The sequence below is a fragment of the Tupaia chinensis genome, unplaced genomic scaffold (assembly GCF_000334495.1).
Source record: "Tupaia chinensis unplaced genomic scaffold, TupChi_1.0 Scaffold000086_1, whole genome shotgun sequence".
NCBI lineage: Eukaryota > Metazoa > Chordata > Mammalia > Scandentia > Tupaiidae > Tupaia > Tupaia belangeri.
The window spans coordinates 5,721,447-5,737,588 of NW_006159548.1; the positions used below are offsets into that span (position 1 = coordinate 5,721,447).

Below are 16,142 nucleotides of genomic sequence, written 5' to 3' on the forward strand. Positions count from 1 at the left end.
TGTATGCCCAAGATCCTGAGAGGAGAATGGAGGAGAAGGGATTGCAGCATGGCCATCCCCCCAGGGGGGTGATTTCTCACTTTCTGTCTCTCTGTCTCTGTCTGGCAAGCACACGTGCCCTATAGCAAAAACCTCTCTGAAAAAAAATGCAAATGCTTTTTATACCTAGGTAGATTTCTGGGAGTGTTAGTAGTGGTAATAGAATGATGAAAATAGCTTCTATTTAATTCTTCCCTGGTTGGGCTACATCTTGAAATATGATTTCACTTATATGAATTTTTTTTCATTTTTAATTTTTTAGATTTTTGCCATAGGGCATGTACACTTGCTGAAGAGAGACAGAGAGGGAAAGTGAGAAATCACCCCCTAGTGCGGATGGCCATGCCATGATCCCTTTTCCTCCATTCTCCTCTCAGGATTTTGGGCACGCACATACACATGCCCAGCAGGATTTTCAAGATGCCAGGTCTGGGAACCAGCAGTTAGCATAATGGCTATGTTGCTGGACTCCCATGTAGTCGACCGTGGTTCGAGTCTCAAACCTGGTGACTTAAACTCACGCCGGTCACATGTGCGTGTGTGCCCAAGATCTCGAGAGGAGAATGGAGGAGAAGGGATTGTGGCGTGACCATCCCCTCTGGGGGGTGATTTCTCACTTTCTATCTCTCTGTCTCTCTGTCCTTCTGGCGAGCACACGCGCCCTATAGCAAAAACCTCTCCCCACCCCCCAAAAAAAGATGCCAGGTCTGGGACTTAAACCACAGTTGAGCATACTGGAGTCCAGCACCTCAGCCACTATGTCAAACACAGACTCTCTTACCAGGAAGAAGTGTATACTTACAGGATTAATGTCCACAAATGACTCATGCTCTTCCTTGTTTGGATGCATACCAACTATGGCAGAAACAAAGCTCTCATCTGCTTGGTAAAAGTGCGGGAAAGACATAACGATGGGTGCACCTGCATTTGAAGGAAAACAGAAATGAATGATGCCGCCCCTAAAATCTACGATGAACATGAGGTTCTTGGCCACAAATCTAGCTCCTTCAGGGGAAAAAAAAAAAAAAGCTATTGATAAGTAAACTTGGGGAAGAGAGTAGGGTCCTAGTTCAGGATTTACATAATACTTCGTTTTCTGGCATCTCAGTTATCTCCACATTATTTTATTCCACGTTATAGATTGAAGTCCTGGCTAAATGATTTATTCTGAAACAAACATTTACTTAACTTATAAAGTATATGTACATTATCTACATTTTCTTTTTTCTTTTTCTTTTCCTTTTCCTATAGGGCACGTGCTCTTAGTCAAGAGAGACAAGGTGGGGGTGGAGTGGGGTGGGGTGGTGAGAAATCACCTCCCAGGGAGATGGCCACTCCACAATCCCTTCTCCTCCACTCTCTTCTTAGGACTTAGGGCACACAGGCACCCACAAATCTAAGACTCGAACCACAGTAGGCCATGCAGGATTCTGCGAACTTAACCATCACGCCAGCTGGCTGGCTCTACGCTTTCTTTAATGCTCCTGGTAGCCTTATGAAGTTAGCACAAGTCTCCTCATTTTGCATTTGAAGAACGAGGTTCACATAAATTACAAAATGTATGCAGGGTTATCTAGCAATCAGGTTGTGGTCACAGAATTCCAACTGAATGAGAAATGTTGCACGTTAAAACACTCTATCCAACCACAACTCTCTCTTTCCAACCACAACTCTTGCAGTAAATTAACTGTCTTTTTTTTCTTTTTGCTTGTTTCTGTCTTTATTTATTTTATTGTTTTATCTGAGATGGATCTTGTACTCTTCCATAATGTTGATGTAAAATTTTTGAAGACGTATCCTGGTTGTGCTAAACACCCAGCCTGTAACCAAAAGGTCTGCCCACAGGAAGATTCCGTTCCAGGTCAGGGTGCCATGTTCCCTTGCACAGTGGTCCTCAAATACCTAGACGCCACCTTCATGGAAACCACTGAGAACACTTGTTAAGAGTACAGATCCTAGGGCCCTCCTATGTCCAGCATGGGGTCCTGGGACATAGATTTTTCTACTCTCCAGATCATTCTGATGTCAGGCCAGGACTGGAGGCCGCTACTCTGTCAGGGAAGGACTGGAGATGTACTACTGACCTTAGTCTTGCCCTGAAAGGAGATTTTTAAACCAAGTAGAAAAGAGAGCAAAAGGAGAAAAAGCACCTTTATTCAGGAGAAAGGGACTACAGAGAGGAGCAACTTTCCAGAGAAACTTTAAAAGGAATTACAGCCTAAGAAGAGAATCGCAGTATGAATAGGAGGAGACTTAAGTTCTAACAGCGATTTGCTCAGAGATTGTTTTTTTCTGATTGCCAGAGACAGAGAGAGAGATAGGGAGAGAAGCACCACCCAATGGAATGTAATCACATTGCAATTTCTTTTTTTTTAATAATAATTTATTTAATTTTATTTATTCATTAATTTATTTTAATTTGACCAGAGAAAGATAGACACACAGAGAAGGAAAGTGAGAAAGCAAGCCATCACGTCCGGGACACGAACCGTGGTTGGCCATGTGGGAATGTCCAGCACCTTAACCACCGTGCCACCTGCTGGCCCCCACACTGCAATTTCTTTGTTTCTCCATTCTGTTGGGATTTGGGGCATGCACACAAATGCACTTCTCCATTCTTGTTGGGATTTGGGGCATGCACACATATGTTTCTGCATGTTTTTTAAGCTGCTGGGCTGGGATTTGAACCATGTCGTGCCATGTGGGATCTGGCTCTCTTGATTAGTAGGCTATGGGGCCAGCCCAGAGAAAAAGCTTTTATGAATACCATGTCCTCTCTGAGCCATGGTTTCCACAATTATTTAAAAAAAGGCCAGTGAATGTCTATCTATTGAAAACATCATTAAAAAATCTGTAACACATAACTATTAAAACTGGTTTTCGGGGCCAGCAGGTAGCATGGTAGTTAAAGCACTGGACTCCCACATGGCCAACTATGAATAGAGTCCCGGACCCAGAGGCTTAATAATCCCACCTGTGTGTGTGGTGTGTCCCACCTATCCTGAGAGGAGAATGGAGGAGAAGGAATTGCAGCATGGCCATCCTCCCTTGGGGGTGATTTCTCACTTTCCCTCTTACTGTCTCTGTCTCTCTCCAGCAAGCGCACTCTCCCTAATGAAAAGACCTCTACAAAAATAACTCGTATTCAAGGGTCCAGTCATGGTGGCACTGGCAGGAGAATGCCCATGTCCTGACTGGCAGGGAAGCTGGAAGAACCATGGTGTGAAAACACCCTGTGACTATCTCTCCCTCCACCTCTCTCCCTAATTTCTTCTCTCTCATTAAAAAAATAAATACAAATTTTAAAAACTTTAAAAAGGATCTAGTCTCAAGAGGAAGAAAATACTTTTGTCTGTTGTACCACTGATAATTCTGCCTTGTTCATGGAAAGAAGCAGGACAGCTCTGATGTTAAGAAACACTGGCTTGGAGACCAGCAGATAGCATAATGGTTATGGTGCTGGACTTCCATGTGGCTGACTATGGTTCGAGTCCCAGACCTGGAAGCTTGAAACTCACACTGGGTACGTGTGCATGCATGCCCAAAATTCCAAGAGGAGAATGGAGGAGAAGAGATTGCAGCATGATCAACCTCCTGGGGGGAATGTCTCACTTTCTGTCTCTCTGTCTCTCCAGAGAGCACAGACTCTATAGCAAAAATCTCTCTCTAAAAAAAAAAAAAGAGGGCTGGCAGGTGGTGTGGTGGTTAAAGGCTCTGGATTTCTGGATTCCCACATGGCCGACTGCAGTTTGAGTCCCGGCCCTGCCCTCCTGGTGTCTTGCTTTCTCGCTCTCCCTTTCTCTCTCTCTCTGTTTCTCTCTCTCTCCGTTTCTCTCTCTCTGTCTCTGGTCAAAATAAAAAATAGTAATAACAAATGGAATTAAATAAATTATTCTCTTAAAAAGAAAAGAAAGAAAAAGAAAGAAGCACTGGCCTGGTGGTTAAGGAAGTCAGGTCCCACATGGCCAACTTTATTTCAGTCCAGGCCCTGGTGGCTTGAAAAACATAACAGGCACACATGCACACATGTCCAAAATCCCTCTAGGATGGAGAAATAGACAATAAGGGATTGCGGCATGACCATGCCCCATTAGAGTGGTGCCTTCATCCTCTCTCTTTCTCTGGCAAACCAAAGTGCCCTCTGGCATTAAAAAAATTAAGAAAGAAAAAAAAAGAAACATTGAGAAATTTGCAATTGGAGTTTAAAATCGTGCTTCAAAATAACTGAGATTATGTTTTTTAAAGAATGATTTATTTAATTTTATTTATTAATTCACTTTTATAATTAACTAACTTTTTAATTCACTAGAGAAAAGCAGAGAGAGGGAAAGTGAGAAAGCAAGTCGCCAGGTCTAGGACTCGAACCACAGTTGGCCATGTGGCAGTCCAGTGTCTTAACCACCATACTACCTGCTGGCCCCATCACTGAGAATCTTTGCCAAGATACCTACTTTCTCAAAACCAAGTTGTCTATTTTCTCTTTTAGCATTGCTTTGAACATGAAATCAGTTAATGATCACACATGTCTCAACTATAAATATGTAAAGCACTTAAGAGAAGTAGCAAGCACATAGTAAGTGCTCAGTAAACATGAACTGTTATTACTACAAGGACTTCTAAGCTACTGCCCAGAAAAAAATGCCATAGGGCACTACAGAAAAGCAAAACATCACAGAAAACCCAATGATTTTCCTACTATTCAGTGACCATGTTATGAGACACTATTCTTGAAGCATCAGAATCATACTTTTTACTAGGCAGACAACATATTCATTTTTGGTCATCAGTCTTACATTTTAGACACCCATCGCCATGTCTCCTTTCTGAGATCTTACCATTCTTACAGATGCTGACATTTAAAACTCCTGAGCCCAAGCAGTTTCCTTCCGGTAGACAGAAGCCAGCATTTTCTGAGGTATTGGCTAATATTTCTGCAGGCACCTTATACCGAAAGGCAGGCAGACCCTGCACACTCTCGAAGTCACTGAAAGTTAGATGCACTGACCTGTTGGGATATAAGAATACAAAGTCAGCATAGACTGCCTGAAATGAGGAAGTTAGAAACAGCTCTTGGGTACTACACAGCTAAAAGCCTACAGGGGTAAGGGGAAACAAAGATGGCAAAGAACACATGAAAGAAGGCCCAGCCTGGTGGTGCAACTGGTAGGGAGCTGAACTATGGTGCAGGAAGCCGCACGGTCAACTGCAGGTTCAGAACCCCAGCCAGGTTCACCTAAAACATGCCGGAAGTGTGCACACAACCCACGGTCCTAATAAGCTGGAAGGCTGGAGGGAGGGGACTTTCCAGGGTGCTTTTCTCTCTTTCTTGCATGCACATACCCTCTGTCATGACTAAAATAAATAATGCTTAAAAATAAATGCTTTGAGCCCTGTCGACTCAATGTGCAATAAAGTAGAAGATGAACTGTAATGAAAGATGTTTGCAACGTAGTAACTACGGTGACATCCAAGCAAGGTCAAGAGAAAGACAACATGTGGTAGAAAGTGAAGAAGATAACATTGATAATGGAGACACACCAAAAAAATAAAAAGAAATGCAAGAGTCTGAAAACACTCAGTGTAGATGGGCCAGAGACGAAGGGAAGGAAAGCAAGGGTAAGGCAGAGGCAAAGCAGTGCTGGGAAAGGCACCAAAAGGCTTGACCTGGCCAAGACTTAACTTGAAAAGTGCCACACTGGGGCCAGCAGGTGGCACGGTGGTTAAGGTGCTGGACTCCCATGTGCCTGATCACGGTTCAAGTCCCGGATCTGGCGGCTTGCTTTCTCACTTTCTCTCTCTAGTGAGTACACATGCCCTACAGTAAATTAAATAATAATGATGTAACTAATAATAATAAAATTAAATTAAATAACTTGTTAAAAAGAAAAGTGCCCAGCTGGACATGTATTTAATCAGAACATATACTTTGATACCCATTTCCCCAAATAAAAACGATTCGTTTCCATATTTTGCCCTAGTCATTTATTTCAACAGAGTTCACCACGTTTCTGCCCTCAGTTCTTACTGAGTTTCAAACATGGTCCTGAATAATCCTAACAGCCCTATCTGCCCGGCACCTAACAGACCAAGCACGTGCACACACACCAGCACGGATCCTTCTGCCCTGCATTTGATGGCTGAGAGAAACCCCTTCCTGGGCCTCACTTTTTTGTCTTTGAACATCTCCTGCAGGGATGTGAGTAGCAAAGAAGTGGTCTTCCGCTGCACCTCTCACCCCTGCAGTATTTTTAAAATGGAGTATTTTAAGTAAACAGAAAAACAGAGAAAATGGTATAACAAATACTTTGTATTCACCACTCAAATAAATAAAAAATATAGATACCACTGAAGCTCTCTAGATAAGGCTCCTGGTTCCGTTCCTTCTCTGCCTTGGGTGAGAAACCACCACCCTGAACTGGGGTCACTCCCGTGGAGACATTTATACTTTTACGTGTGTGTGCATTCATCAACAACACGTGACATAGTTGGCTGATTTAAGTGTTATATGACTAGGGTAGCATATTCCTTTTTGGTGATTTGCTTCTTCCGTCAACATTGTTTTTTTTTGTTTGTTTGTTTGTTTTTTGTTTTTTAAAGAGAGACTTTTGCTGTTGGGCAGGTGTGTTTGCCAGAGAGACAGAGAAAGAAAAAGCAACAAATCACCCCTGGGGGGGTGGCCACACTGCAATCCCCTCTCCATTCTCCTCCTGGGATTTTGGGCACACACACATAAGTGCGCAGCATGAGTTTGAACCTACCGGGTTTGGGACCTGAACCGCCGCCGGTCACATGGGAGTCCAGCGCCTTAACCACTATGCCATCTGGTGGCTCTCAGCATTTTTTTTTTCAAGAATTATTTCATTTGGGACCAGCAGTTAGTGTAATGGCTATGTCGCTGGACTCCCACGTAGTAGATCGCGGTTCGTGTCCTGGACCAGGTGACTTAAAACTCATGCCAGGCGCGTGAGCGTGTGTGCCCAAGATCCCGAGGGGAGAATGGAGGAGAAGGGATTGCAGCGTGGCCATCCCCCCTGGGGGGTGATATCTCGCTTTCTGTCTCTCTCTGTCTGTCTGGCAAGCGCACGTGCCCTATAGCGAAAACCTCTCCAAAAAAAAAAAAAAGAATTATTTCATTTAACTTATTTATTTATTTATTTAAATTTGACCAGAGAGGGACAGAGTGAGAGAGAAAGAGAAAGTGAGAAAGCAAGCCGCCAGGTCTGGGACTCAAACCATAGTTGGCCATGTGGGAGTCCAGTGCCCTTAACCACCATGCCACCTGTTGGCTCCACAAAACAGCATATTGAAGAGTGTACACTAATATATATGGTTTTAGTCCTTTTACTTATTTATTTAAATTTTGCCACAAGGCACATACACTTGGCTGAGAGAGACAAAGAGAGACAAAAAGAGAAAGCACTTCCCAGGGCGACTGGTCAAGCTGCAGTACCTTCTCCTCCAGCTCTCCCTCCTTTCAGGATTTTGCGCATGCACGCACACGCTCCCAGCGAGTTTTTCAAGTCAGCAGATCCTGGACTCAAACTGTGTAGTCATCCATGTGGATTCAGCCTCCTTAACCACCAGTTGGACTTGTTCATTTTTGTTTTCATTATTGTCTTTTTTACATGTACTTACTTATTTCTCCCATGAAAGAGAGACAGACAGAGACAGCCAGCCATCCCCTACAGAGTCTTCATGCTCTAATTCACCCTGTCTCAGCACGCTCAAATCACAGGCATGCATGAGTGTCCCTCTCCTGGGGAGGTCCTGGGATGTGAACCCAGACCCTTTGTCCCATGTGGGTCCAGTTGTGTTACCACTGCCCCAGCGCCTGGCCCATGGTTCTTTTATTTTAAACTCCATATGATATCCCACCAATGAATAGACCATAATTTATTTCTGTTCTCCTTTATGTAGGTGTTTGAGCTGCTTTCCGTTTTCATTATGCCAAACGACGTTGCCATGGACATTCTTATATGTCTCCTAGTGTGTCTGCACAGGCCAGGAACCTACCCAAGAGAGAACTGCGGAATCTGAAATCACAGAGTTTGCACGTCTTCGGTTTTACTAAAGGCCGCCAAATGGCTCTCCTAAGTAGTTACCGAAGACGAGTATGTGCTAAATCTCTGAAAACTTCCCACGGCTCCTCAGGGTCCCCTTGTTTCACTCACTGGCCTCATATACATGCCTTCTCTCCCTTCAGTCCTCCCACCGACGTTTGTGGAGGGTGGTCAGCGCTTAGGTGACTGGGATGTTTCCCAGGACTGATGGAAAGGGTCTAAACCACAGCACACACACGGGGATGGAGAGGTGGGGACGAATTCAAGCACTGTTACTGAGAAGGGATCGATAGTACTTGCTGACTGAATACATGCTAGAAAGGAGGGACATTCCCAGTGTTGCCAGTGTCAGGGATGGCTGGCCGAGCAGGAGGTACAGTTGTGTCAGATAGGAAACATCGGAACCACAGCAGTTTGGAGACTAAGGAGTCGGCAGCGTTGGAGGCTGTGAGGTCACTCCCACCTGCAAGGCCGTGTCTCACAGCAGCTGTGGGAGGGAGCTGGCGAGGAGAGGGCGGCCGTCTGAGTCTGCCACTCGTTCAAACAGTGCTAGGTGGGAGAAGGAGCAGTGGCATCATGGGAGGGGGAAGGCAGGGTGGAGGAAGGGTGCCCTCCTCATGTACTTAGCCACGTTTGCTTGTAGAGATGAACAGGACAGTAGAGAGGGAGCGATCCCATGGCAAAGTGAAAGCAGGTGACATCAACAGGAAGTTACTCTGAGCAAAGACCTTTGTACTCCGAGATACAGATGCCAAACAGTATCATTTATTTATTATTATTATTATTATTAATATTATTTTGGAGAGGTTTTTGCTACAGGGCACGTGTGCTTGCCAGAAAGACAGAGAGAGACAGAGAGACAGAAACCGAGAAATCACCCCCAAGAGGGGATGGCCATGCCATAATCCCTTCTCTATTCTCCTCTTGGGATCTTGGGCATGCATGTACATGCGCCCGGTGTGAGTTCAAGCTGCCAGGTCTGGGACTCGAATCACGGTCGACCACATGGGAGTCCAGCAACATAGCCATTACGCCAACTGCTGGTCCCACTTTATTTATTTTTTTTAAGAGAGATTTTTGGTATAGGTCACATGTGCTTGCTGGAGAGACAGAGACAGAAAGTGAGAAATCACCCCCTAGAGGATGGCTACACTTCAATTCCTTCTCCACCATTCCCCCTCAGGATTTTGGGCATGCACGCACATGTGCAACAGTGTGAGTTGTAAATCGCTGGGTCTGGGACTTGAACCGTGTTCAACTATATGGGGTCCATTACACCATCTGCTGGACCCCATTTATTTACTTTCTCTGTAGAGATTCCCTGCTCACTAGAAGGTCAGATCAAATTTCATGCTTGATAGAACATACCCTATGATAAGGAAGAGCCAGCACTTAGTATGTTTACTCTGCCACAGGCCCTAGGCTAAGCACTTCACTCACAGCAACCCATCTGTCCACTTAACGACGCCTGAGGTAAGTCACTATTTCTATCCTTATTTTACTAATGAAGAAAGTGCGGCACAAAGTGGTAATGTAACTTGTCCATGGTCACGCAGTAACAAATGACGGAGCCAAGATTCAAACCTATGCAGTCAGGCTCTGGAGCCCACATTATGAATCACCACACTATACAGTCTCTTGATATGTCATCAGCATTTATCATGGATCAAGCATAAATATCTGTGTAATCACAGGTGTATCTACACACATTCCTCATGGTCTCACAGCCAAACACTTCATATATGTATGTATGTATTTATTTATTTATTGGAGAGGTTTTTGCTATAGGGCGCGTGCGCTCGCCAGACAGACAGAGAGAGACAGAGAGACAGAAAGCGAGAAATCACCCCCCAGGGGGGATGGCCACGCCGCAATCCCTTCTCCTCCATTCTCCTCTCGGGATCTTGGGCAAGCACGCACACGCGCCCAGCATGAGTTTGAAGCCACCGGGTCCAGGACGCGAACCGCGGTCAACTATGTGGGAGTCCAGCCACATAGCCATTACGCTAACTGCTGGTTCCCTATATGTATGTATTTTTAAAATCACTTAGTTTTAATGTTCTTACCTGCAGAAATCAGATGGGAAGACGTATAGGACTTCGTCTTTGGTTATTAGTGGGTGGAAGGAATCTCCATCGGTTCCATTAATCATATTGCACCTGTCTGTGGCCCACCAGTCAAGTGACCTATAAGTGATAAGCACAAGAAAGTTTACAAATAATCAAAAATAATTTTAGGTTTTCTTAAATGCTCAGGGCTTTCCAAGATGTGACTGGAAGTTGCCTTCCCACAGTATCTTACTCATACACACGGGTAAGAGTGTTGTGGATTAGACAAGAGGGAGGCCTAGTCATGGTGGTGCACACTACTAAGATGCTATGTTCCACAGGCTGGGATCACAGGGGAGATCCAGGTTCAATCCCCAATCCAACCTTAAGGCTGGGCACAGCAACACCTGTGACCCCAGCAACTTGGGGGCGCTGAAGCAGGAAGATCGTGAACTGGAGGCTGGCTGAACAATTCAGTGAGAGACCCTGTCTGAAAGAGCTGGGTGTAGGAGAGATGCCTGTGGCCCCAGCTCAGGAGGTGGAGGCAGTAGGATAGAAACAGTGAGGCCCGCCTATGCATTTAATAAAAAAGTGAAAACGTAGACTTTTGACCTCAAAATCAGTTTTGATAGAGACAATAGCTAAAACTTCCTCTTTCTTTCCTCCAAAATGTATATCCTACATAGGATTTCAGAAATACAAATTTATGTATAGAAGTGGGGTTTTAAAGGTTTTTTGCCATAGGATGTATGTGATCACCAGAGAGAGACAGAGTAAGACAGAGAAAAGGTAAGAAATCATGCCCCTGAGGAGATGGCCATTCTCCTCCATTCTTCTCCTGGGATTTTGTCCACACACACACAGAGCATGATTTTCAAGCTGTCAGGTCTGGGATTTGAACCATAGTTAGCCATTAGGGAGTGCAGTGCCATAGCCACCACACCACACCACCTGCTGGCTCTAACAGTGATTCGATTTAACACTAATAATAGCCTTGTTCATAGCCAGTCCTCAGACAGACAAACTCTGCATAGACATTTCCAGGCCTTAATATTCATGACAGACCATTAATTAGCTGAGTCTACTCTGTGAACAGTCCCCTCTTTCAAAAATAACCAAGGACTTCTCTTGGGTCACAAGGAAGCTTGGTACTAAACTGACATCATGCTAAGAGCACAGTTGAGATAGCAGGTTTAATAACGCTACATGCAGTAGGCTAAACACTTACGGGGTTCCCCTCAACCAATTTCATATGTTGAAATCCTACCCACAAAGTGCTGGTATCAGGAGGTGGGAATTTTGCGAGGTGATCAGGTCACAAGGGCAGAGCTTTCATGAATGGAATTGGTGCCATTATAAAAGAGGCCCCAGGCTCCCCCGCCCTTCTGCCATGTGAGTATAATACACAAGGAAGTGGGCCTCACTAGACCCTGAATCTGCTGGAGCCTTGATATTGGAGTTCCTAGGCATAAGAACCGTAAGAAATAAATTTATGTTTTTCATAAGCCACTCAGTCTATGGTAATTCGTTACAGCAGCTTGAATGGACTGAGGGGAAAATGCAAAAGATAAGCAAGGGCAGGCAATATGTAGAAATTCTCCCAACTTCTGGTCCAGGTGGCACTTTCCATTCTGGCCTCTTCCAAGTGAAAACTCAGAGTAGTGGTCGATAAAACACAGAGACCATCTAGTAGGGCCATTACTGTACTCAGAAATGAAAATCTCCCCAGGAAAAATGCAAAGTGGGAAGTAGCGCTGACGCCACCTCCCCACAGGTTGCAGCCCTTGAAGCAGAAGAAGGAACTGGAGTTCAGCTCATGAGGTTAACAGAGATTAGAAAGGGTCCACCAAAGGCCTGAAATACGGCCCAAGGTGCAGAGATTCCCTGCTCATCAAAAGAAGCCAAAGAGAGCAGCTTCTACCTGCTGTCTGGACTTAAGTGTGTACAAAGCTGAGGGGCCAAGGCAGCAGAAAGACCCAATACACCTGAGTGACCCAAGCCCATCTGCCTGCTGACGCCCCACGTAACTGTGGGGTAGGAGGCCCAACCGCATGTACTGGGTCTGGGCTAGGGAACCCCTGAGTGCACTGTGTGCAGGCAACTGCACAATGGCTACATTGGGAAAGGCGAGATGATAGATAGATAGACACACAGATAGGTAACAGACTAACTTCCCAACAAAAATAATTCTGCAAATTAACATTTCTTTTAAAACTTGAAGAACCCTTGGGCCAGCAGGTGGCATAATGGCTGGGGTGCTGGACTTCTGCATGGTCTACCGTCTTTTGAATCCTGCACCCAGTGGCTTGAAAATCACACTGGATGCCTGTACATGCACGACCACCCCAAATTCCAGGAGAATGGAGGGGATGGGGTTGTGCCATGGCCATACCCCCTTGGGGAGGGTGATATTTCACTTTCCCTCTCACTGTCTCTGTCTCTCTCCAGTGAGTGCAAACACCTTAAAAAAGAAAAAAAAAGGACCTTTATATGAGCGACAGGCACAAAAATCAACAGAAAATAAATGTACTTAAGAAGAAATTAAATTTTAGAACCACCTGGGGACTCCTTGAAATAAATACGTTGTTTAATATCCTCAAAGAGACAAATGAAAAGATAGTACCCTTTTAAAATAATAGGAAATTATTATTAAAATGTTTAAAAATAATGCAACAAGCGTAGGGAGATATAAAAATGAAAATATAAAACTCCTGGTAATAAACAATAGTTTCTGGGGGCCAGCAAATGGCGTAATGATTATGTCGCTGGATTCCCACGTAGCCGACCTGTTTGAATACTGGACCTGGTGGCACGTGTGCCCCAAATCCTGAGAGCAGAATGGAGGAGAAGGGATGGCACCCTGGAGGGGGTGATTTCTCGCTTTCCGTCTCTCTGTCTCCAGGCTGGGATCACAGGGGAGATCCAGGTTCAATCCCCAATCCAACCTTAAGGCTGGGCACAGCAACACCTGTGACCCCAGCAACTTGGGGGCGCTGAAGCAGGAAGATCGTGAACTGGAGGCTGGCTGAACAATTCAGTGAGAGACCCTGTCTGAAAGAGCTGGGTGTAGGAGAGATGCCTGTGGCCCCAGCTCAGGAGGTGGAGGCAGTAGGATAGAAACAGTGAGGCCCGCCTATGCATTTAATAAAAAAGTGAAAACGTAGACTTTTGACCTCAAAATCAGTTTTGATAGAGACAATAGCTAAAACTTCCTCTTTCTTTCCTCCAAAATGTATATCCTACATAGGATTTCAGAAATACAAATTTATGTATAGAAGTGGGGTTTTAAAGGTTTTTTGCCATAGGATGTATGTGATCACCAGAGAGAGACAGAGTAAGACAGAGAAAAGGTAAGAAATCATGCCCCTGAGGAGATGGCCATTCTCCTCCATTCTTCTCCTGGGATTTTGTCCACACACACACAGAGCATGATTTTCAAGCTGTCAGGTCTGGGATTTGAACCATAGTTAGCCATTAGGGAGTGCAGTGCCATAGCCACCACACCACACCACCTGCTGGCTCTAACAGTGATTCGATTTAACACTAATAATAGCCTTGTTCATAGCCAGTCCTCAGACAGACAAACTCTGCATAGACATTTCCAGGCCTTAATATTCATGACAGACCATTAATTAGCTGAGTCTACTCTGTGAACAGTCCCCTCTTTCAAAAATAACCAAGGACTTCTCTTGGGTCACAAGGAAGCTTGGTACTAAACTGACATCATGCTAAGAGCACAGTTGAGATAGCAGGTTTAATAACGCTACATGCAGTAGGCTAAACACTTACGGGGTTCCCCTCAACCAATTTCATATGTTGAAATCCTACCCACAAAGTGCTGGTATCAGGAGGTGGGAATTTTGCGAGGTGATCAGGTCACAAGGGCAGAGCTTTCATGAATGGAATTGGTGCCATTATAAAAGAGGCCCCAGGCTCCCCCGCCCTTCTGCCATGTGAGTATAATACACAAGGAAGTGGGCCTCACTAGACCCTGAATCTGCTGGAGCCTTGATATTGGAGTTCCTAGGCATAAGAACCGTAAGAAATAAATTTATGTTTTTCATAAGCCACTCAGTCTATGGTAATTCGTTACAGCAGCTTGAATGGACTGAGGGGAAAATGCAAAAGATAAGCAAGGGCAGGCAATATGTAGAAATTCTCCCAACTTCTGGTCCAGGTGGCACTTTCCATTCTGGCCTCTTCCAAGTGAAAACTCAGAGTAGTGGTCGATAAAACACAGAGACCATCTAGTAGGGCCATTACTGTACTCAGAAATGAAAATCTCCCCAGGAAAAATGCAAAGTGGGAAGTAGCGCTGACGCCATCTCCCCACAGGTTGCAGCCCTTGAAGCAGAAGAAGGAACTGGAGTTCAGCTCATGAGGTTAACAGAGATTAGAAAGGGTCCACCAAAGGCCTGAAATACGGCCCAAGGTGCAGAGATTCCCTGCTCATCAAAAGAAGCCAAAGAGAGCAGCTTCTACCTGCTGTCTGGACTTAAGTGTGTACAAAGCTGAGGGGCCAAGGCAGCAGAAAGACCCAATACACCTGAGTGACCCAAGCCCATCTGCCTGCTGACGCCCCACGTAACTGTGGGGTAGGAGGCCCAACCGCATGTACTGGGTCTGGGCTAGGGAACCCCTGAGTGCACTGTGTGCAGGCAACTGCACAATGGCTACATTGGGAAAGGCGAGATGATAGATAGATAGACACACAGATAGGTAACAGACTAACTTCCCAACAAAAATAATTCTGCAAATTAACATTTCTTTTAAAACTTGAAGAACCCTTGGGCCAGCAGGTGGCATAATGGCTGGGGTGCTGGACTTCTGCATGGTCTACCGTCTTTTGAATCCTGCACCCAGTGGCTTGAAAATCACACTGGATGCCTGTACATGCACGACCACCCCAAATTCCAGGAGAATGGAGGGGATGGGGTTGTGCCATGGCCATACCCCCTTGGGGAGGGTGATATTTCACTTTCCCTCTCACTGTCTCTGTCTCTCTCCAGTGAGTGCAAACACCTTAAAAAAGAAAAAAAAAGGACCTTTATATGAGCGACAGGCACAAAAATCAACAGAAAATAAATGTACTTAAGAAGAAATTAAATTTTAGAACCACCTGGGGACTCCTTGAAATAAATACGTTGTTTAATATCCTCAAAGAGACAAATGAAAAGATAGTACCCTTTTAAAATAATAGGAAATTATTATTAAAATGTTTAAAAATAATGCAACAAGCGTAGGGAGATATAAAAATGAAAATATAAAACTCCTGGTAATAAACAATAGTTTCTGGGGGCCAGCAAATGGCGTAATGATTATGTCGCTGGATTCCCACGTAGCCGACCTGTTTGAATACTGGACCTGGTGGCATGTGTGCCCCAAATCCTGAGAGCAGAATGGAGGAGAAGGGATTGCACCCTGGAGGGGGTGATTTCTCGCTTTCCGTCTCTCTGTCTCTGCCAAGTGCACATGTCCTATACCAAAAAAAAAGACGAAAAAATACAACTCTCAAAGAAATGTTCTGAAAAACAATCATTATAGAAACACAACTCAAGACTACACAGTGTAAGAGAGAATTCATGAACCACAAGATTGTCCTAAAAAACTTACACAAATATAAATTCAGAAAAATTAAAATTTAATGGCTCAAGATACAGAGAATATGCTGGAAGGCTCTAATAATTAAGGGGAGTTCAGGGGCTGTGGGGTGTGGAGGAGCAACACTGGGCATGAGAATAGAATAAAAGAAGCGGTAACTGAAGAGATCATAGCTCCAAGTTTTCCAAGTTTTCAATCCAGAACATAAGCCTGGACTTATGTAAGCCTCAAGGGCCAGAGAGAATAAATAAAATAATTCTGCATCTGGATAACTATAGTAAAACTGCAGAGGAAAAAGGAAAAAGGCAGATGGCAAAAATCAATGGAGTGGGGTCAGCAGGTGGCGTGTCAGTTAAGGCCATTTTTTTTCTTTTTCTTTTTTTTAAGAGAAATT

General features: G+C 44.6%; 1 protein-coding gene across 1 annotated transcript in view; it reads right to left on the reverse strand.

Annotated features, from left to right (window-relative positions):
• SCARB2 (scavenger receptor class B member 2) overlaps nt 1–16,142 on the reverse strand; it is a 68,997-nt gene that overhangs the window by 12,305 nt on the left and 40,550 nt on the right. The window contains exons 6-8 of the mRNA XM_006142962.3: nt 10,166–10,285; nt 4,875–5,044; nt 842–960 (exon numbers count right to left, since the gene is read on the reverse strand). Of these exons, the coding sequence (XP_006143024.1) occupies nt 842–960; nt 4,875–5,044; nt 10,166–10,285 (409 nt within the window). The remainder of the gene's footprint in view (nt 1–841; nt 961–4,874; nt 5,045–10,165; nt 10,286–16,142) is intronic.